The sequence below is a fragment of the Zonotrichia leucophrys genome, chromosome 1A, assembly GCF_028769735.1.
Source record: "Zonotrichia leucophrys gambelii isolate GWCS_2022_RI chromosome 1A, RI_Zleu_2.0, whole genome shotgun sequence".
Taxonomy (NCBI): domain Eukaryota; kingdom Metazoa; phylum Chordata; class Aves; order Passeriformes; family Passerellidae; genus Zonotrichia; species Zonotrichia leucophrys.
The window spans coordinates 35,849,352-35,872,155 of record NC_088170.1 but is presented as its reverse complement, the minus strand read 5'-3'; the positions used below and the strand labels follow the sequence as shown (position 1 = coordinate 35,872,155).

The window sequence follows — 22,804 nt, the reverse complement described above, 5'->3', positions numbered from 1 at the left end:
CTCATAGTGTGTGATTAAATTTGTAATTAACTAACAAAATGCTTTTAATACATTTGACCCTACCATATTAAAAAGGGAGTTTGAAAACAGGATCTGTACTTTATGTTTAACTAGGAACTAACAAATGTTCAGGAAAATGTAACCAAGTAGGTAATTTCTTCATAAGTAGACAGGATACATAGCACTTAAAATAAACAGCCAATCAACAACCAACCTTCAAGGCTGTGAAGAAAGCCATGTAGGACGATACAGAAGTAACACCAGAAAGAAGCAGGTTTGTAGTTTGAAAACAAGATAACAGACTGAGCATGCACCAACTAAGAACGCGCAATAAAAGGACAAGTGAGGAAGAAGGTTCAACCACCAGCAAAACCCCTACAGGGGGTAGTAATAACCCCTAAAGGACACTAGATGGCAGAAAAGACTGAGACGGTTAACTCCAATTCATATAATAATTTTTCAAAATCGGAGTTTTATGTTATGATTTTTATGTGTAGTGAATATGTAACAACTTTGTAAGTACATGCTGCATTAATTCATCCAGTGGCTGGGAGAATTTATGTAAATAAAGAATGCCTGCTTAACAGTGATATTCTTTGCAGTTGAGTGAATTTGTTTCAAGGGACATGAGGGTCTGTTTTCTCTTGCTTCAGCCTTGGTGGCGATGAGGCTGGTGATGCTGATTTGATCGATTCTTCATTTTAATACATGCTCTCACAGCTGGCCTCATGTGGTTTGTTTATCCTTTTTTTTAATTGGGAAGAGGATTCTGAGCCATCTTCATTCCTTCCCAGACCCCCACGCACACTAGCCCCCCCACGGGGTCAGCCCAGCCCCGGCCACTCTGCTCCCGTTCGTGTTCCTCAGCATTGGGAAGACAGCTGGAGTCTGGAGGCAAACTCAGCACCAGGCCCAATGGGAACAGCCTGCCAGGCCCTGCTGCAGCTGTGACTGAGGGACCACAAGGACAAGGGAGCCTCACGGCTGAACCATGACCATGTAGCTCTGCCAGCAAAGGTCTTCCAGGTCAGCAGCTCCCTGCTTGCCTCCATGCCCAACACCAACCCACCAAAGGGATACTCACAGAAATCCGAATGTCTTCTTTTATCTGTCCATGCTGTGAAATGTGAAACAGAATCAAACACATCCTCATCTGGAGCCAAATCCCACTGAGCCCAGCATAGACTGGGAGAACTGAGTACCTCCTTCCTTTCCCCCCTGGCCTTCCTAGGTATCCTACCAGCTACACAGGGCACCGGCACAGCAGATGGATGCACAGCCCCCACCACGCCCTCCTCCCACCGCTCCCAGGGCCGCGGGAGGAGACACCCTCCCCATTATGCCCTCTTCTCCTGGGAAGTCAGAGATGTTAGCTGAAAAAGATCTCCCTGACGTATTTCAGGACATCGTCCTCAGAGTTCTCCGCGCCTGTCCCCTCTGCTTTAGCACCAGCAGCAGAAGGGGATGGAAGTGCCGGACCGCGGTCGCTGCCTCCATCCGTGCTGGCCTCGCTTGGTGTTGGCGGGATCTCCTGCTCCTCCTCGCTCCCGGACAGGGCCTTCTCCTCACCTTCCTCGCTGTGTAGATTCTGACCAGAAAGAAAACAACAAGGGCCTGCCGTGCATGACTTCAAGCCGGGAGCACCCAAGGAGCAGGAGGGCAGCCTACCATGCCCGTGAGCCGCGCCTCGCCAGGCCCCAGGCCCGCGGTTGTGCTTTGCAAAGGCAGCAGCGCCGCTGGGACAGACAGGAGAGGCCGGGAAAGCCATGCGGCACCGGCAGCGCCCTCCGGCCCGCCCGGAGAGGGCCGCCAGGGAGCCGCGGGCAGCAGCGCTCCCTGCCCGGCCTCCGGAGCCCTGCCGCCCCCACCCCCGGAGGTCCCGGCTCACCTCGGCCAGGACCGCCAGGGCCACCTCCAGCAGCTCCGCCTCGTTCATGCAGTACAGCGCCGCTGGCCTGGGCAATGCACAGAGGACGCTCAGCGCGGGCAGCGCTGGGCTCGCCCTCCCGCCCACCGCCCCGGCCTCTCCCCCGCCCCAGCGGCGCTACCTGCGCCCCGCCGCCGCCCGCCGCCGCCCGGCGCTGGGGGCCGGGGCCGCCGCCGCCCGCCCGTCCCCCGCCGCCCCCATCCAGGCCGGGAGCTGCCGCCGCCGAGCCCCAGCCGCCATGCCCACGCGGGGCGGTGCCGCCGGGGCGCCTTCCGCCGTCACACCGGGGCTGCTTCCCGCCCGACCGGGACACAGGGGAGCTGGAAAAGCAGCCCCAGGCCGCCCTAAAACCCAAGTCACGACAGAGCCCCGTGTTTGATCAGATAGGCAGGGAATATCGCGTTCTTCCATACTCCGTCAAGGAGCAAACACGGCTCTGGGCCAGCTGCGGAGCAGACGGGGCGTTGGGAACGAGGTGTGCAGCCTCCGAGCCCCGGGGCAGCCTGGCGGGCCGGGCCCGGCGCCGCCCCGAGCTCTCGGTCGCGGTGCCGCCGTGCCGCCCCGGAGCGCTCGGTTACGGTGCCGCCCTGAGCGCGCCCGCCGCCGCCAGAGCGCCCTCTGCGGACCCGGGCGCGCAGGGCAGCAGCGCTCCGCCGGAGCGGCGGGGACCCGTGCCGGGAAGCGAGGAGACGGGAGCCTGGGCCAAGGATGGTGAAAGCCCCTCTGCGAATACAGCATGTTGAGCATTGTTCTAGGAAAACATGTTCATTCCTTCCCTCCAGGTTTCTGGCACAGTATCAATTTTGTGCTAATGTACTATCATTTTGCATAGCAGCCTTGGACTGGCACTTGTTTTTTACACTTTTTTTCCCTGTTTGGGGGTTTTGTGTTGCTCATAGTCCTACTTATGAAGCAAACCTGAAAGTAGTCTCTCTCCAGAAACCTCAACTGACCCTCTGTGAGGGCTGGAAGATAACATCTGGAAGAAAGTAACATCCATGGTAGCGTTCAGGACCAGATTAAATGGGGCTTTGGACAACATGGTCTAGTAGAAGGTGGCTGGGCTCATGGCAGCGTTGGAACTAGAAGAGCTTTAAGTCCCTTGCAACCCAGACCATTCTGTAATTTTGTAATTCTAAATTCTAAAACCCCTATGCAATGTAGTCAGCACTGCAGGGTTTGGAATACAGCCACAATCTTTCTTGGCCTTTTGAGAGGCAAACAAAGGCTCCTATTTGAGAGCTCTCTAAACTCCCAGACTAACCCTGGGAATTCCTGAAGCCAGTTCAAATTCAGCACTGGATTTGAGGGGACATTAGCTCAGACTGGCATGAAGAGCAGTTGCACCATTAGTATCATATCCCACTGAGGTAGAAACCCTGTATTTAGACGTCAGTCTGGCAGGAGACCTGTTAATCTTGGAGAATGGAAGGCAGCGTTATGAGTGTAGTCAGCAGGAGCAAGTTACTCCATGGACAACTGATACCTGTAGCATGAATATGCCTGTAGTGAGGATTTCAGTATCCAGCAGTGTTATCCTTGAACAGCTGTCTGTGAGCATGGATACCCATATGGCTCATGAATGGCCATTCATTTTCCAGCAAAGTGTATGCTCTGCCAAGGAACAACAGTACCACAAACTCCCAGTACAGGCCAAGGACACAAGCAGCAGAAAGCTCCATGGCAATGTGTAAGCAGATGAAATGTATCTGCTTAGTCCATTCAAGGGCTCTGCAATGCCTGAGCAAAGCACTTGCCTGATGTTGGGGGCTTAGGGGGAAGAGACAGCTCCAGTGACAGAGAGCCCTATACAGGGCCAGACTGGTCCTGGCCTCCCTCCCTCCCCCTCTCCACCATCAGGTACCTGCTAGGCATTATGTAGCTTCTGAACTCCAACACAAGTATTTCAAAGTCTGACTCAAATTTCTGCTCTGGTTGGTAGCAAGGTAACACAATACATCCAAGCAAACGCAGTTGTTTTTCTTCCTGGATGTCTGGTTCACCTGGGTGTGCAGGTGTGGTGCTGGAAGCACCTGGTGGGAACACAAGAGCTTTTTTGCATGCAGGAGACTTGGCACATCACTGCCCTCACCACCCTCCATGTTTTGCAGCAACTGCTGAACAAAGCATAGAGTTCAAATGCAAGGGAATATTTTCTTTTTACAGAAAAAAACAAATAAAAACAAACTAACAAAATAATAACAACAAATGTTATACCAAGAATACTCTGGTTTCTCATCAGCCTTTCCAGTTTGAGTCATCTTACTGTCATGCACTGTGCTGCCTCATGCTTGCTTCCTCCAGCCTCACCTTCTTCTGCAGAACCCAGACGTGACCACAGCCTTTTAGCCATGTGCTGCTCAAGACTCCCTAACAGAGGGAAGTCCAGCTGCCACAATGGATTAGTGGAGACTTATTTTTCAGTGCTGCCACTGATCCAGTCCCATACTGGCATTCTGTTGCACAGTGGTTTGGCAAATGTATTTATAAAGAGGAAAAAGCTACACTGAGAAGAGGGACTTTTTTGCCTTCTCTCCCATGCAGTTTGTTCCTGTGAGTTAACACTGGGTTTGTCATCTCTATTGCTCTTTCCCCCTTCAGTACTGTCCATGTTAAGACTTTTGAGCCAGTAAGGTTGTTAATTTAATTTTCCCATCCATAGAAGCAGTGAGGCAGGTCCCGCAGTCCATAGCTGTGCTCCAATCCACTGTGACAACAGGAGCTCGGTGTCCTCCCAGGGAAAGGCAGCTCTCCAGAACCTTTTCCTCACCATTTAACTAAAAGGAAAGAAAATATAAGATTTTAAGGAGATACATTTCTGTGGGGGCAATGCACCTGACAAGACAAACCAAAGCCTGATAGAGACTCTATATCTCTAAGAGCATGCAGAAAGCATGCTAAGTAAGCAGAAAATCAGAGAGATACTGAGATATGTGTAGCACACACGAGAAAGGAAGCTTCCAGTCTCACTACAGAAGCATGTGCTCTCCAGCAGCTCAACTTTTGACATCAACTGAACTGCAGTAATTGAAAAAGGCAGGCTAAGAGCATACACTGATGAGAAGCACATAAGCCTAAGCTATAGCTCATGTTAGTTCAGGTGCTCTGAGTGCCCCAGATGCAAAGTAAAACTTCCATCTAATCTGCCTTGCAAGTGCATGGACATGTGATAAGTAACACTTGTTAATGAAGCACAGAAATTTGGGTACTCAGAACCATTCAGCCTTACCCTTTGTTTAATTTCAGTACATAGTAAGGAACAAGGATCAGGCTGGGTCTAACACAGAATCAGCAGGCACAGAAGGCAGACTGAACACGAGCACCAGTCAACAGTCATACATTTTGCATTGAACTGGCATGCATCCATACATTAAAAAAGTAATTAAAACTTTGTCCTAGTCACTTGGACACTAAAAGCTAGGCTTTAAGAAAGAGCACAAATACTCCAGCTGTAGGACCCAAACACTTGCTGTACACTCACTACACACTGCTAAAATGCACACCGTGTGAAACTGAGCAGCAGCTTTGACAGAGCCAGGAGGGTATGTGCTGCTTAAAAACTTCCAGTGGCTGCTGTTGCACCCCTGTAATTAACAGAAGTTTGTATGGATACTTAAGAGTAGTCCCCATTACTTTTCAGACTTACCTTAAAAATGACTCCCCCAGTAGAAGAACATGTCAACATGTAATTGCCCTCAGAGTCAAAAGCAAAAAGCCGCCCTCGTGGGAACTGGACTTGCTTGTAGCCACTGTACCCAGACAGAATAAAAGGACCTGTAGCTTCCCTGGGAAGGTCATACTCAGACACCTTCAAGCCACTTTTATGGATGTTCCACTGAATAAACTAGAATGAGAGAAAGAGATGAGAAAAGTCTATAATGAAATTAACTGGGATGCAAGTGCAGTTGCCGTTTTTTGCTTTTAAGCAAAATAGGGGGTATTCCTCAATAGAAGACGGCATTTTGATATCTATACCTAAGTGGCTATATTATTAAAACACAGGCTGCAAAGGCTGTGAGACTGCCTTCTATCCAGGCAAAGATATTCTCTGCCTTCCTCAAGCACTACTGTCTATGTGTCTTTCCACACTGCATGCAGTACTCTGGTGAGAATTTGCTTTACTCCTCAGCCAAGGTCCCTCCCTGAGCCACACCTCTCTCTACTGCCGAAGACTGAGGAACTGCAGAGATTGAAGTGTTTATTATAAACAATAATAAAAATTGCAATAACAATTATAAAGGGAGCTGCTGACGAGATTTAGGTAAAGTGGTCAAGGATATGCCTCCCTGTGAATCCCAAATCTCAAATGTGGTCATCTCGGGGGCAGAGAAAGGTCATGCTCATATGGACTGTCTAGGAAAAGGATGTCACCAACAAAAGGATTTGCACACAAGGTCAAAGACAGCTCCAACTATGAACACATTTTTCAGCCACTTTCTCTGCAGGTTACCTGGAGCAGGGTGGTACTGCACACCTAAGACTGCAGTTAGCAGCCCACATTTCGTCCAGAATCTGAGCATATTTTTACAATTGTCCCCACCATATGGAGAAGACTCCAGAAGTAACCTCTCTGCCAGCTGAGCAGTAGGAGGTCATCCCCAGCCTACCTTGCCATCCTCTCCTATGCTGTAGACTGTGTTCTCATCATAGCTGAACTCCACGGAGTAGACTTCCCCATCGTGTGCCTTCCAGCTCATGGCGCACCCGTGCTGCTGCATATCTGAGGGGAGAGCAGTACTGAACACTCCTCCTACTCACACAGAGCTGAGGTGCAGAGAGGGAGGCCTTTTATGTTCCTGAGGTCTCTGTGCCAGCCCTCCAAACCAGCCTGGGGAGCCCAATCTAGTCCCAGCACTGTGTGCCTGTACTCCTGCTGTCACTTTGGCCACAAAAATCATTGTCTATAACTACTGGACTTTACAGGGCTGCTCATACACTCACTGACAACTGCAGGCATTCTGCATCCAAGCACCACTGGCCCTCCTCCTCCCCTTGTGATCCTGCCCATCCTCCCACCTGCTGACAGATCTGTCCTCCCAAAGACCTGGGACTGCAGCCTCCACTTGCACAAGAAGCAGACTCCCCACTCAAAGGTAGGAGGCCTGAGCTGCCTTTAGTGCAAGGACAGGTTCAAGAGAACAAAATCCTGAGAAACAAAAATTGCTCCCAAAAGGAGGACTGATGTGAAGCCCTTGCATTTAAATGGAAGGTCTCACATTAATTGCTTTCCTCACAACTCAGCCTCCTCTAGTGGTACTGCTCTCTGGCAAAGCACAAGACCACATGGCTTAAGAGCAAATTCACTCTCCTCTTCAGCAGGAGAGAAACAATGAATCCAGCAGCACTACCAGGGTCTCCAGCCAATGTCCTCCAGGAATAGTCTATCTCAATTCACTCCTGAGAGCTCCTGTGGAGACAACAGCTTCCACCTTGGTCTCCAAGCCTATCCTACAGCTGCCTCCCTGCTATAGGCAGCCAGCTGAGGACTAGGGACCACCTCACTACTCAGTTTCACAGAAACATTTAAGTCAGAAAAGACCTCCAAAATAATCAAGCCCAACTGTTACTTTAACACTGCCAACTGCACCACTAAACTATGCTTCTAAGTGCCACATCTGTAACATCTTTTAAATACTTCTAGGGATAGTGACTCCAGCACTTTCTTGGGTAGCCTGCTCCAAAGCTTGGCAATCCCTTTGGTGACAGAAGTTTCCCTAATAACCTATCTAAACCTCCCTCGATGCTGCTTGAGACTGTTTCCTCCTGGCTGATCCCTTGTTACCTGGGAGAAGAGACTGACCAACACCTGGCTACAATCTCCTTTCAGGTTCTTGTAGAAAGCAGTAGGGTGTCCCCTCAGTCTCCTTTTCCCTAAGCTGAAGAACCCCACCTCCTGCAGCCACTCCTCATGTGCTCCAGACCCTTTACCAGCTTCAGTTCTGTTCTTTGGACATGCTCCAGCCCCACAATGTATTTCATGTAGTGAGGGCCCCAAAACCCAACATGCTGTCTGAGATGCAACCTCAGCAGTGCCAGAAGCAGGGGGACAATCCCTTCCCTCATCCTGCTGGCCACACTATTTGTGATCCAAGCCCAGATGCCAGTCTTGGCCACCTCAGAGCTGGCTACCAACTAACACCCCCAGGTCCCTTTGCACTGTACCGAAGAGACGAACAATCCCATCTGCAGCCCCGGTGACCAACAGGTTGCCATTGTGGTTGAAGGCTGTGCAGTTAATGGCAATGGGCTCAGGCTCCAGGGAGAACTGCAGCTGGAAGGGAAAATCTGCATTAATGCTGAGAAATGGAGCTGGAGGTGCTGAAGAGCGGAACTCCGGGGGAAGGAAGAAAGAAAATGGTATTTAGTAACAAGAACTCTGGTTTGGAGCCCTACACCTCTAATGACTACAGACTTCAAGGTCTGGCAGCGGCATTTTACTGTGGCACTAAACCAGCAATTCACCTCAGCCAAGCCACAGCTTTCTTGGCCATGGCCTCAAGGTTGCAAAACCAGCTTCTGGCAGGCATTAGCTTGAGTATGTTGCTTTCTCCTACATGTCAGGGACAGCACTTCACTTAAAAACAGGGAAGGCAAGGGAAACAGCAGCAACAAAAACCTTTCAGTACAGCTCAACTGGAGAAAGCCTCAGCAAAGCATCATTCAATCCACTTGGGATATTTTCAGTCACAAACTGTGCAGCCAGAATAGAAACAAGGCCATGGACTATTCTGAAGAATTCCTCAGAAAAATCCCAACACACCAATAAAACAAAAAATTTCACCCAATCCAGCAGCTACTTACATTATTTATTTTTATCCTGAATGTGACAGAGGGGAAAGGAGGAAGGAGGAAAAAGAAGGGTGTTGAAAAGAAAGTCAGCATAATTTAGAAAGAGGGCTCCTAGACATTGAAACAGAAGACACTCATTCTCAGCAAGCAGACTGAGAAAGGAAAGAAACCCAGCAAGTACCTGCTGTTTCATTGTTTTAGTGTCCCACAGTAGCAGCTTCCCAGGAACTTGGTTCATGCTTTTGCCCCCAGAGTTGATTACTGAGAAGTCAATGTGGGAGACAGGGCTCTGGGCTGCTGCAGAGCAGACAAAGGAGGCACCACTTGGGCTGCAGGCAAGTGAAAGGATCCTGAAACACAGGCACATGGTCTCAATCACCTCTCTCCTGCAGCTGCCTCATGCAAAACACTCACCTACAAGCTCTCCCATTAAGAGTCTGCAAGACAGGGTGCACTGTAAGGAGGGCAGATTCATCTGCTTAGTTTTTGAGTGTCTCCCATTTACCTAAACAGTTTTACACTGCTCAGGCAGGGACTGCCCTCTAGATGAAGGCTGAATAGTCCTGCAGTTGCAGAAAAGCAGCAGGAACATTAAGATGTTTACTATTGAAACCAACACCATTTATTTATATACAAAAATCAGTATTCCAGAGTTACCTGGGCATGTCTTCATCAATGCTGATTTCACAGAGATTCTTCTTTGCTTCTGTGTCATAAAGACGAACTGTCCCAACCCCACTGCCAAGCAACAGCTTGAAACCAGCAAGGAAGTGGATGGAAAAAGTGTGAGTGAGCAGTACAATGATGCTGGCCAACAACCACCAACACTTCGTAATTTTTTTTCTATTTATGCATTCAGACTAAATATAATATTACTCCATTATGGTACATCCTGTCTTCCTGTGCAATCACACTGAGTGGGACTACCCCAAAGCCACAGAAGTCAGAGTAAAAATCCTGCTTCCAAGTGAGAAAAAGATCTAATAGGCACCAAGGTGGCATAAACACCACTTTCTAGATCATGGCTCAATCCTATGGGATGCAAAACATGTATGGAGTCTCAATGTTTAGGGGTCCAAGTAAAGAGAAGCTTAAGATTGTTAACTGTGTGGGAAATTCAAGGAGAAGCCAACTCCTTTCACCCATGGGTGGATGAAATCATCCAGAAGAGCTCACACATGCTTTATCAGTAGTGCTACAATTTCAATTAAAATTTAAGTAATGAAGAGATGAATTATAAAAGAAAACTGAGCAAGCCAGATCTTTGTCTCTTCAGTGCCTAATTTGCTGGTTAATCCTACATGTATTTCAGAATGAAGAATCTTTCTGTTAGCAAGAAGGAAATTAATTCCACAAAGCAGAAGAAAAATCATCAGAACAAACAAAGTGCAACAACTGCATCGACAACTTGCTTTCTAAAAGCCAAAGAAGAGACAAGCTTTAGCACCAGCTCTTCACAGGTGGCCTTTTGGGGTTAGCAAACCACATGCTGTCAGTGCCAAAATGCAAAAAATACTGCCTCATTTGCAGGCCAGCCTTTTCATAGAGCCCTGCATCTGCCAAGGGAGGCCATGAAACACTAGCAACAGTTCAAGGACTCAAAGGAATGCGTATCATTTAAGGCTCCTCTCTAGTAACAGAACTAGAGAAAAAGGGATATAGGAAACATTTAAACTTCCATGTTATTTAAACAAGATCCAAGCTCCTCATGCACACACAAACCCTCAGCTCTTAAGTCACCAGTCTAGAACTGGCCATGGAACTTTTTTCACACCTTTTTATGCACAAGTAAAATGCCACCCCTACAATCCTGTTTCCCCTTCTCTGCTGCTGGCTCAGAGTATGAGTAAAGGTCCACAGCTCTCTGCTGCAGGCCTCCCACAGGCTGTTGTACTCAGTTGCCTCTGCCTGTCTTTACAAGCTGCTGAGTGATCTGTGTGAAGACAGGCATTTCTCTCAAAGGCACTACTTCTATCCTGCAGCTCTACCCACACTGCGCTCCAGAATTTCTGTTTCAGGGCAAGCAGTGGTGAACTCCTTGCTCAATACAAAGCACACACTCCCCACTCGAGCTCTTTTTAGACCCTAGAGGCTTTGGTTCCCTGTAGAAACTAACTGTTGCCCCAATCTTATCCACAGTGCAGCTATCTAGAAGTGAACATGCAACATGTTGCAGCATGGCCCCAAATCATCTGCTGCACTTCCACACACAGACTACTCACCAGCCGATCACGCTTGGTGGCCCATTCCAGGGACAGCAATGGAGATTTGGAAATGGATGAAGCTTTTGTTTGCATTATGGGGTTAAAAGACCAGACTTTGATGACCCCATCCACATCCAAGCTGGCCACCCTCCGTCCAGAACAATCAACCCTGTGTGTAGAATGAAACTGATGGGATATTCTTCTCCCTCAAATTCTCAGATGTAACCCACTAATCCTTCCTTTCCTGGCCACACACCAGTTTCTTCTGCTGGAATTTGAACTTCTTTGCACTACTTCCTGCTCACTTCACAGTAACTGGCACAACAAAGCACACTAAGCTCCAGACATAAAGCATAATGCCCTTAAAAAATACCTGCTTTCCAAGAGACTTTCCTCCTGGCTGGCATTGCCCAATCACAAATATCTCTGTTCAAAAATCTTTGTCCTTTGTCACATGTAGCACAAGCTACATGCTATTTTCAGTCACACCAACCTGACTGCCCAGCAACTGAGAGTACATGTCCAACGTGCTGGACAGAACAGAGGCTGGCAGAAAGAGGGCAGACACAGCTGATCCTTCTGCAGAGGCTTCTACAGGACAGCCCTCCCTGGCAGTACCTTACCTGCAGTACATGATGGATGAGTGGTGCTCCCCATACTCCTCCTGGCTCAGGACGATGAAAGGCTGCTCCTGCCGGACCCCCACAGCCTCTGCACTGCTGCCAGGCATTCTGGCTGAAGTCTCTGTTTGCTCAGCATGCAGCTCTGAGCATGGTTCTGCCTCAGCTGCGTTAGTATCTGTTTTCTTCTCAGCACTTTGGCCCTGAAGGAAGAAATCCTGTGTGAAATACAAGGAAGCAGCTCCATATCAAGCTCCTCAGCTACCCCAGCCTGCTGGGAGAAAAAAAGAAAAGAAGCTGCAACAAAACAGAAGCACTGTCAGCCCAACACTCCTTCTGCCAGGGACCTTTCTGAGTACAAGGACCATGTGTTGCACAACTGCACTATTTAATATGACCTGCTTAGTTGCTGAGTCCCTTATATCCCCCTCCATGTGCCAGCTATATACTTTCCTGTAAGAATGAAAAGAACTGCAACATTTCTAGCATACCTCAGCCAATATCAGAGGCCCATTTACATGCCATCAGAGCTCAGATTCACAAGAAAATCAACATATTTCAAGGAATTCTTGCATTCAGCAATGTAAGTTAAGTCTGTATAATATGCAGTTCAGCAAACCTGCACAAAAACTTGGCTCTCAAGCCCCAGTGGATGGATTATCCTCATCTGCCAGAGGTTTAGACTGTGCGCACTGCAGTCACCACTGCAGCCAACTGACTGATGACAACAGTAGAGCTGACACAAGAGTCCAAAAGCTTAAAACCCAATTTGACAGGGCAGACAGAACAAATGGAGTTTTAGGAAGTGACGGTATCTGAATGAGACAAGATCTGCACTGCAGAAATATTTGGAAGCAGCTTAGTCTTCCCTTGCCACCAGAAGTTGAACAAGAAGCAGATACAGCACATAAGGTGGTAAACCATCTGCTAGCATTCTTCTGATAAACCATCCTCTGAAAGCTAAGTGTCCCCAAAATGGTATTGGTATTGATGGTTATGAATTCCTGTTCTGTAACACACGCTTGCCTAATTTACAGTAGCTTCTCATCAGGACCAATGGACCAAGCCCTGCATAATCAAATCATCTGAAATCACAGAGCTGGAATAGAGTGGGAAATAAATCCAAGAATTATTCTGCTAGGTAATGTGGGGAGTTAATTAACTCATTAACATGAGTTAATGACACTCATGTGAAAGAAAACAGTGCCACCTTTCAGTTTCCTTTTTGCTCACATGCTTTGAGTATAAGAGAAAGTTAAAGAGCTTCCCCAAGAGCACAAGGACCAATCTTCACACATCCCAAAAATCACTGCCTTAACGTGGAACATTCTAGAAAAAGAGAAGTGAAAGGAAACTTACTAAGAAATTGGGCTTTACAATTTTCCAACCAATGCTGAAAGTGCTTTAGATGAACCATGAATAAAAAAGTTCTCTCAAGGCCTTGAACGCTGAGTGATAGAGTAACATCTCTTTAACCAGCACACCCACACACAGAACAGCCACAAAGGGCCAAAGGGCAACAGTCCCTCAGCACTGTTTCTCCACGAGGCAGAATGTCGCATACAGACAAAACAACAAGGGCTGAGATGCTGCCTGTGCTCTGCACTTTTTGACAACATGGCTGCTGAAAGCCAGGCAACACACAGGTGAACAGAAGCAATGTGCTGACCTTCAGCAATTAAAATCCAGGACACAGTTTTAGTATTTCCTTAGATTTTAAAGCAGGGCACACCCCCAGGCAAAACTGCAACAGTAAAGTACAAAAAGTAAATGTTGTTAGGAAAGTAAGTTCCATTCCTATCCAGGAAAATTTTATATTAGTTTTTATTGTCCTACACAGGGCCTGTACAAATCAGCATAAGAACCTACAGGAAGAGAACTCACTTTGGCTGGATGAGTGAGCCAAGTTCATTACCACCAAGGAATGGGGATTTTAACAAGGTATTTGAACACAACCATTGAAAGTGAATGAAACCTTAATGAAACCTCAGGACCAGGCTGTTGAAAAACACAGAGACAAAAGAATTCTTCTTCCACCTGAAAAGCCAATACTGATTAACTTCCAGGGACACTGAAATAAACGAAGTGCAGGAGCTGGATTAACTATAAACATTAACCTTTGATACAGTTATTGCTGACTAGCAATTCCAAAGCTTAAAGGAAATACTTGCACTTGTTTCACCACTTAGTTTTACAGAAATGCAAGCCTTCTGCCTGCCAGCCCTGCAGTGCTGACCAGTACCTGGAAAGTCCCTTTTGACAACAGTTCTTTCCTTTCTTTCCCGTGCTCTTGCAAGCGCTTCTGCCGCTGCTGCAGGGAACTGGACTCTCCTGCCACCAAACCACTGAAGTGGCTCTTCCCATCCTTAGAGCTCACTGCTCCTTCTTTTCCTTTGGCACTCTGGAAAGCAGAGAAGTGACTGGGCAAAGTTACGCTTCTATAGGCTGCAGAACAAAGAGCAAAAGAAGCAGCAAAGCAACCAAGCACCTGCAAGGACTCCCCAAGCTCTTAGATAACAATAGCTGTTCTTGTGCTGCATTCAGGCCCAGCACACATTTGCAAGGCAGGAAAGGACATTTAATTTTTCAGATGGAAGCAGAAGCTTGGAGCAGTGCCATGCTGCAAGTTAACTCCTTGGAGACTGAGCAACTTTGAGTTGAGAATTACCTGGTGATTTGTTGGTTCTTTCTTCCCTAGCAGCATACTGCTAGCCTGCATTGGAGAAGCCCCACTTGAATGGACTGGTCTGGAAGGGCCCTTTTTACTTTGGGAGAGGAAGGAGGACAGAAAGCCTCCCCGGGACTGAAGAGAATGTGCTGTATTCCTCTGGTTGCAGGTCATATCACTAATGAAAAACACAAAACACCACCCAATGGAGTATGAAAGGGTAGCAAGGCAACCTGCCCAAAGACCACCCAGTTGAGTGAAGTGGCAGCTGTTTGAACCACTGCAAGACAGATGTTCATTTGCAAGCCACTGCACCACTATGCACTAAAACCCTATTTGAAAATATCCTGTTAGTGCCTGAAGCAGGTCATTACAGTTACTGTAACCAAAAGCTCACTTCTCAGAGATGCCACTGAGACAGTGAGCTCAAACTGTTGCTGAACCCCCTTTAGAGCCACCTAAAACTCCTTCCACTCTATCTGGCTTGTTTAGAAAGACCCTAAGGGAAAGGCAGGGGAATTCAGATTTCTGTAGGACTTATTCAGATGGGATTCCCAATTCATAGCATAAAACAGACCTACTTTGAGAGACATTCAGCATCCAATATTTCACTGAACACCCTTTGATAAACAGCAAGTTATGTTCAACAATTTTATGGCACAAGCCTTCAGTCTCTTAAAATCCAGACCCAAAGAAAATAAGAGAGCTACAGCCCATTTGTATGATTATAAACACCTCCCTTCTCAGTCCACAATGCCAAGAGCAGCAGCTGCTTCCCAGAACACAACTGTCTGACCTCACTCTGCTACAGCTTTCTCTGAGAGCAGAGTGGCAGCAAGGACAAGGGGAATACAATAATCTTCACTGTCTATCCACTCAGCAAGGATGGAACTACTCTACCAAAGCTGGGCTTTGGGTTAAACAGAGACATGACAGTAAGCAACTGAACTGGTTCCCAGACTAAAAGATAAGCTGCACATGCAAGAAATGCCACTTCTTAGGCAAGTTTTTCTAATTCAAATGGAGAAAAAATAAATATAGGAATAAATTACCCCATCCCTCATGTCACACTCCTCCATACATGCAGATAGCATCAGGGCTTTCCACACAGTTAAAAAAAATATATCACAAGCTAAACTCTGCAGCCTGTACTGTGCAAAGACTGCAGAGCTGTCACCAAGATAGTTCAATAAGCACTTAAGTCTACCCAATAAGACAAATTTTAGATTAAAACATTTTGTGTGTAGTACCTGCTACAATTTCTATCTGTCACTGGCAACAGGATAATTTAATCAATCCTATTCCTGTCCTGTACTGGAGCAAAAAAATAACAGTTAGAGAAGCTGTATCACTGTGTATGTTGCCTAATTTCCAGAGATAGGCACAAAATAGATGTAGCCATAAAACACACTTTTAACTGCAGCAAGTTCATGAGGAAATCTGTGCATAACTGAGCCTCACAGAAGAGAAGCTCTTTCTCCCTTGACTTTACAACAGCAAGAAAACATCCCTGTGTAACAAGAATCCCTTTGGGTCATACAGTAACAGTATCTACAAAACAACACAGGGCCTTCACCTATGGCACTGCAGGCACTCAAGTAAATTGGAATCAAGAGCCAATCCACTTCACTTGAGCAATACTGCAGGCACTGCACTGCTGCCAGTGCCCTAGATGCCCAGAACACCTCAGTGCAATGCTGACAGCAGAGCAGAATCACTTCCATGTGTGCTTGGGCTCTCACTGGTTTGCAAGAACCTCCCAAAAGATGGGAGAGATACCAGTGATGAATTCCATTAAACCTACTTAGGTCTGCCTGGATGTCTTTCTGCATGGAATCCCAGGGCAGGGGACATGGAAATGACCCTCCAGGAACCTCCCTGACCCAACAAAAGCAGCAGAGCCTGTCCCCAGCTCTTCTCCTGCAGGCACTCACAGCTCAGAGTCCCCCAGCCGATCCATGTTGGCCACATATGCAGGCAACTTGTGATGCAGAACTGTTTGCTCCACCTCCAGTTCCTCTTTCTTCGTGCGGGAGGATTCAGCCTGCAGAGCAAACAGCTAGGACAGGAGAAAAGAGCCAAGTAAACACAGGGTCGCTGAGATTCACCTCCTTCCCACTCACTGAAGTTGTTTACTCCTTCTATTTCAACAGCTCTAGAAGGGCAGGGAAGGAAAAGAGTTGCTCTGACTGGCTGAGCACTACATTAGTCCAATTAGTCAAAACAATCAGTACGTTAGGCACGTGAAACTGGAGCCTACTTAAAACCCTTCATTCCCCTCCCGGGGCTGGCTGTGGGGACATCAGTGGCGCTGGGAAACAGGAGCTGGGCAGGGCAGAGCTCACCAGGCCCTCTCCATGCAGGCAGTTTGAGGCAGGGCAGGGCAGGCACGGAGCTAGAATGCAATCTCCTTCCCACAGCCAAGGGCTTGCTGGGCTGGCAGGGTGCACCAAGGTCAGAGAAACCAGGTCACCCTGAAATCCAGCTCCATACCCTGTGCAACTCCTTCCCAAGCATGACAGTGAGATTTATCTCCACACTGTGGAGAAAGAAAATCATCTCTTTTTCCCTTTAGTAGAGAGGAACCTCAGGATGCAGCTTTCTGGAACAGATGTGGTTTATGCCTGTGACTCTAACACAAAGAGCTCCTCAGGCTTTTCTGTTTCTGTATGTTTCTTTTTCAGATATATTTTTCTTTTTAACACACTATTTAAGGACAGAAAATACAGGAAGAAAAATGAGCTTTAGAAATCTTAGCTTGCTATTTATGTATTTGCATTGTTTCAGCAGCATAAAACAGAATCACTACTTAATTTCTGCTAGCATAAAATTCAGTATTAATTGACATCCTTTTTTAAAACCTGCATTTTAGAGGTAGTTCTGACCTGAGGAGTTGACTAAAAGGGAAAGTCTAGTTTTACTGCTGTCAATTTGTCAGAAAACTTTAATCCAGACTGCAAACGGTATCAGCCAACATGCAAAACACAAACCATAGGTTTATTCTGACTAAAAGTAAAGAATACGAAATTTGAGGAAATGAAAGAGCTCTATTGCAAAACATATCTCATCTTCTGTCCCTACTCACTGACCATCTTTGCAGAGCCCTCCTGTCAATGTTTGACTGACCTAACTCCATACAGTACAGAGTGACAAATCTCGGGGTTTTTCCAAAGAACCGCCTCCTTTTTGAAAGCAATTATTCTATTTAACTTCTATTTCTAGGACAGTATTGAACAGCTATTAAAACAGTACAAACAGGAAACACAACATACAGCAATGTTTTGTAACACAGGAGGTAAAGCACAAACTTTACTGTAGTATTTATACAGAAAGAGCTTTTCTTGGTATGTTTGAGGAAGCGAAATTAAAGTTCTGCTTACATGAATAAGCCTTCCTACTTGTATGTGATCATCCACATGTGATCTATAGTTTAGAAAGTTCTTAAACTGCAGATTTCACAAATTTCTCTAACAGAAGTTATACACGGAAATGACTGACCCATGTTACACCCTCCTTTACCTAAGTATCTGCTGATGATAATGTCAAACACAAGACATGGAGCTGGGCAACATTTTGTCTGAACTAATGGACCCTTCTTATGGTTTACTGTAAGATCTAGAGTTGGGAAACAGACACTCACAACATTTCCATTAGTTGGTCTAAATTGCTTTAAGTACATGTCAAACATGGTGAAGGGGCCATTTCAGAAGTAACAGTTTCCGTCTCTTTGCCAGAATTTACTACCCATTTCTATTGCTTCTATTTCTCTATCAGCTAAAATCTGGAAGTGACTGAATACTATTCACAAAATCAGGCACAATTCCTTTCCAACCCATTCTATAACTCTACGACATACATCCCTAACCTGCTACCAGTTTCACCTTGTTTTAACTTTGCAGTGTAACAGAAAACAAGTTTGTATAGTACTCAGTCACCTGTCAGACAGCACAGGGAGGAGAGACAATCACCTCCAGCAGAGGGACAGGAATATCCTAAACACACATTTCACAATATGATCACAACCCTAAGTTTACTGGAAATAATTGAAAGATAAATCAAAATAAAACAAAAGACTTAAAGAATCTGCCTTAGAATAACTGCACCAAACAAAACAGTTACAATGTTCTCAAATGGATAGAATCAATTTTACAAAACTCACATCACACAGTCAGCAGCTAAAGAGTGATCTCAGTTCTGACCTTATGTCGCAACGATTCATTTTCCTCTTGTATGAGACTGGTCCTGAGACATTCAGCTTCAAAGTTCAGTATGACTGGAACTGGTAAGCAATGTTAAAGAAAATCAAGGTGATAACTTGCATGCACCTTGCTTAATCCTAAAAGCCAGCACTCCATACTGGCCACTTATCTGTAAAAACAAAGCTGCCCAGTCCATACAATTAGCAAAAAGTATGTGCACAACCAGAAGATTAGCAACAGCTTAAGTAATTAAGTCAACTTTTCACTTTGCTGTTGCACAAACTATTTGATGTGGACTTTGCAAGGATTTTTAGATTATTTATTTTTAAGAGTCAGAAGTGCAGGGCAAGACAAGTTCTATTACTGCTTTACTGTACACTGAACAGTTCAAGATGAGCTGAATTCCAGCTGCAGCATAAGCCTGCCCATCACCAAACAAGACAGAACTCTCTAGCATGGGGCTAAAAACTTATTCCTGCCAAAAATCAACTGCTCTATTATAATGAGCTGTCACTAGGCAATGTTGTGAACATAATGTACCCAAGGAAGGCTCTAACAGCAGATGCCAGTACAGTTATGGATTATGACCCAAGGCTGTATGACTGTTTTGTACTATGTCAAGAAAAGAGTAAAACCATTTCAGAACAAGATGTGCACACGATTTCTAGTCACTAGCATGAGGATGATTCAGCATCAGCAACAACCACAATTGTTTTGCCCAGGGAATACCACATATCATCAGATAATTGAGCAGTAACTATTCCAACATCCTCTGGTAAACACCAACTTTCTATTAAGTCTTGACTGTAAAAAATCACCTAAAAGCAGGAAGTTCCATAGTACTACATCCTTGGCATAACTGCTGAAAGTACACCACCAGGGCAAGGGAGATGTAACTATTAGTTGCAAAGAAGGATATGCATGCACTGAAATAAGACGCTCAGGAAGTTGTGCAGAGATACAATGAAGGTATCTGCCCACTGGCGTGAGAAATAGGTAGCAAAGGTGGGGTTGGAGTCTGGAGCAGGGAGGAAGGGCAGAACAAACCAATCCTTCCACTCTGCCTGGTTCTGGAGCTCGGAGGCCTGCTTGAGGAAAAACTCCTGCGCCTTGTCATTGCGGCCATTCTGAAACACAGCAAGAAGAACAGGGCTCACACTTTCATTCATGCCACCAGATCCGGTCGAGGAACATTTGCTTTTTGTTATGAACACAACTATTTTCACCACCCTGACACAACAAGTGGTTTGATACAGATTCACCAGGAAACAAAAGAATCCCAAATATGGTAGGAGAAGATCACAAATGTACTTAACCCAGAAGACTTCTTTCTAGTCACCACAATCCTGTTTAAAAGCTGAGACTAATCGAACCAAACACACTGATTTCAGTTAAACCAGTGCAGAGAGCACTAACATAAGCATTCATATACAGGACCAAAGTATAATTCAAATTACTTAAGTCTACAGCACATGCAGTTTGAAAGGGTTTCCAATTGACACATTATGCAGACAGGACTGTCACACCTCAGGGTAAGCACATGGCAAAACAAACCACGAAAAAGCACACTTCTAGTAAGATGTATTTGATTTTGACTTCTCCACTAACACCTTGATCTTCAGTCAGGGAATGGAACCAAGAAGAATCGAGGGGAGAATATACATTGACTTTCCAGGGTTTGAACAGAAAAAATCTCTTTCATTTTAAGCTCACACATGATTTTCTGTTCTATTCACAGCAAGCAAAAAGACATTCATTTTCTCTTCCACATTTCCTTGTTCCAGTTTGAACCTTGTGTTCTCTGCCAGTATCTAAGTTAACTGAGCAGGACTGAGCGAGCAGTACTGTTACCCTTTCTGAGGGAAACCTGTCTTTATGTGAGTGTGAATATCTTGCACCCAGCAAACTATGTTTCCCTGTTGCCTGATTTTCCCTATCCAGCACACAAGCTTGTCATGTGAGTCTGCATCAAACTCCTGATCATGACACATGAACTGCAGGCCTGGCAGAGGCTCGCAGAGGCAGTTTATTGCTTTGGTTTCAGAGACCAGGACCTTTATAAAGCAGCCTAAAAATGAAACCCTACCTGGATGGCATGGACCAGGTAGTATCTGAACAGGCTGGTTTTCAGCTTGTTCACCGTTGGCCGGTACACGTCCTCCAGGCGGCTGAAGAGGCGTCGGTCCAGATAACTCCAGTAATCCCGCAGGGCAGCCAGGTCGTAGCTCTGCACAAACTGCTGCAGCTGCTCCACTATCTTATCCACCTAGAGAGGGCAAAACAGGAGCACTTCACTCATGGAAGGGCCCCTGGGGCACAAGACTTTCTGTAACTTAGTGCTGAGAAGCTTTGACTGTACAATCCTTATGCATTAGCCATTTTCTAATCCTGGAAACACTCTGCATTTTGCATTAGCAATCTTCCACTCTGCAGCACTTTGCAAAGGAAGGAAAAAGAAATATGACAGAGCATAGCCAAACAGCTTTTGACATGTTCAACATATTCAGAAGTATCACATTTTGTTGAACCCAACTGATGGATTTTTTTGCAAGCAAGCAAAACTTTCCACCTCCTTTAAAAGCCTGTGGAAAATAATAATAAAAAAAATAACGTGATTAAACATTTAAAATTCAAGTGCAGCACCTGAAAAAAAAGTATTACTTTTAGATTAAAAGGAATAATACCTGCATTTAGCCAACAGAAAGAGGAAGTCAGTTCTGCTCCACTGCAATTTTTGAAGTACCTTTATCTTTAGTAACATCATCTACTAACAAGGCAAGCATAAAGTTTTGCAGAAGAATTTTTTTGTGTCATTATGTCTCTTCGGAAATCATTTCTGCAATATGAATAAGGCAGAATGGTAGTGTGGGAATAGATTTTTTGTGCAGTGGTTTCTGATGGCCAAGACAGGCATCAGAAAAAGAAAAAACTGCATCCTGTATAAAATTAAACTAAGGTTGTTTAATATGTGGCTTGCTCTCCCCCTCACCACTTAATATCTTAGGACATACCCAACTTTTATCTCCGTGGCTTCTGGCAGATATAGAAAACTGAAGTTTGTGACTCCAGCAAACCCTTCTTGGGCAACAATTCAGATTAAGTCGCCAGCAAAGTGCGGGTGTTTTAAAAAATAAAAGCAACATGCTTTATTAATGATAAAAGTAGTGGTCATATTGCTGGTCAAAGAAAAATCTGACTGTTCAAAGCACTACATTCGAAGCCCAAAACTGTTGCTACAGGAATACGAAGCTCACATAATGGACTGATACTGGATTTTTGAGACTGGCAAATTCTGTGACGAGTTAGTCAAGGCAGCTGGTACTCAAGACATACAAACAAACGAGCGGAGCTGCAAAGCCGTTGGATAAAAATCCCATGACCGAGAAAAGACGCAGGCAAAGGAATGCCTTCCTGCCCTCTCGTTCCGCGGCTCTCCTCCGTTCTTCCCTTCTGGAAGCCGAGGAAGCGCGGGCGGGTCACAGGTCCCCAGCCGGCCGGGCTGCCCAGCGGGGCGGGGCGGGGCGGCTGCCGGGAGCTGCAGCCCCGGCTCAAGGCAGGCAAGGGGATGGAGCCGCCGTGCTGCGCTGACGGGCCTTGGAGCCGGGCGGGAGGGGAGCGTTCAGCCCCGCCAGGACCCTGCGCGTCCCTGAGAGAGGCGGCAGGGCGGCCCGGGCGGCTCCGGGATGCGGGGTCCCGCCTGCGGGCCGGCCGGGCCCCGGCGCCCAGCGCAGCGCAGCGGGGAAGCGCGGAGGCTCCGAGGGCTCCCTCCGCCGCCAGGCCCGCTCCCTCGCCCAGCCCCCGGAGCGCCAAGAGGCGCCCGCGGCCCGCCCAGGGAGCGCGTCCTCCCAGGGGCGCACCCGCGCCCAGCGCCCCGCCGGCAGCGGGGATGCGCTCGCCACTCACCCGGAAACCCTTCTCCCGGTCCGCCTTGATTTCGGCGTCCAGCTGCTTCAGGGCGGCGGTGAAGCCGCGGAACAGCAAATACTCCCGCACCAGCTCGTCCGTGCGCTCCGCTGCCGCCGCCATGGGGGCCCCGCGGCGCCGCCGGCACCGCCCGCCCACGGCCGGGGCGGGGAGGGGAGGGGATGACCCGGCCCAGACCAGCCCCAAGCGGGACTACAGCTCCCGGCGTGCCTTGCGTGCCTTTTCCCTGCCCCACTCTCCACCCCCGCTGGCGCTTCCAGCCCGCGTTTTTCCCGCCTTGTGATTGGTCGCCGCCGGGCGTCGTCTGCGCGCCGATTGGCCGTCCGCCACGTGCGGCTGGTGTTGCTCGGCGCGGGAGGCGGAGGCGCGGCGGCGCTGGGGGCGGGGCGCGGTGATTGACGGACGGGGTGATTGATAGACGGAGCGAGCGGGCCATTCCAGAGGCTCCCGGCGCGGCCCCTCACGGGCTTCCC

The 22,804-nt window shown here is 47.2% G+C and overlaps 2 protein-coding genes across 2 annotated transcripts; both read right to left on the bottom strand.

Annotated features, from left to right (window-relative positions):
* Window positions 1-551: 551 nt before the first annotated feature.
* CYREN (cell cycle regulator of NHEJ) lies at window positions 552-2,266 on the bottom strand. The gene is made up of 3 exons (XM_064702176.1): window positions 2,049-2,266; window positions 1,889-1,955; window positions 552-1,588 (listed from the first exon to the last, which is right to left on the bottom strand). The coding sequence occupies exons 1-3, from the start codon at window positions 2,165-2,167 to the stop codon at window positions 1,370-1,372; spliced, it is 405 nt and encodes a 134-aa protein (XP_064558246.1). The 5' UTR covers window positions 2,168-2,266; the 3' UTR covers window positions 552-1,369.
* Window positions 2,267-4,377: 2,111 nt separating this feature from the next.
* On the bottom strand, window positions 4,378-22,498 carry WDR91 (WD repeat domain 91). The gene is made up of 15 exons (XM_064702173.1): window positions 22,311-22,498; window positions 20,494-20,673; window positions 19,328-19,534; window positions 18,408-18,491; window positions 16,143-16,267; window positions 14,209-14,386; window positions 13,783-13,941; window positions 11,544-11,743; window positions 10,939-11,089; window positions 9,374-9,468; window positions 8,898-9,066; window positions 8,090-8,198; window positions 6,535-6,647; window positions 5,574-5,771; window positions 4,378-4,704 (listed from the first exon to the last, which is right to left on the bottom strand). The coding sequence occupies exons 1-15, from the start codon at window positions 22,431-22,433 to the stop codon at window positions 4,540-4,542; spliced, it is 2,256 nt and encodes a 751-aa protein (XP_064558243.1). The 5' UTR covers window positions 22,434-22,498; the 3' UTR covers window positions 4,378-4,539.
* Window positions 22,499-22,804: the final 306 nt, after the last annotated feature.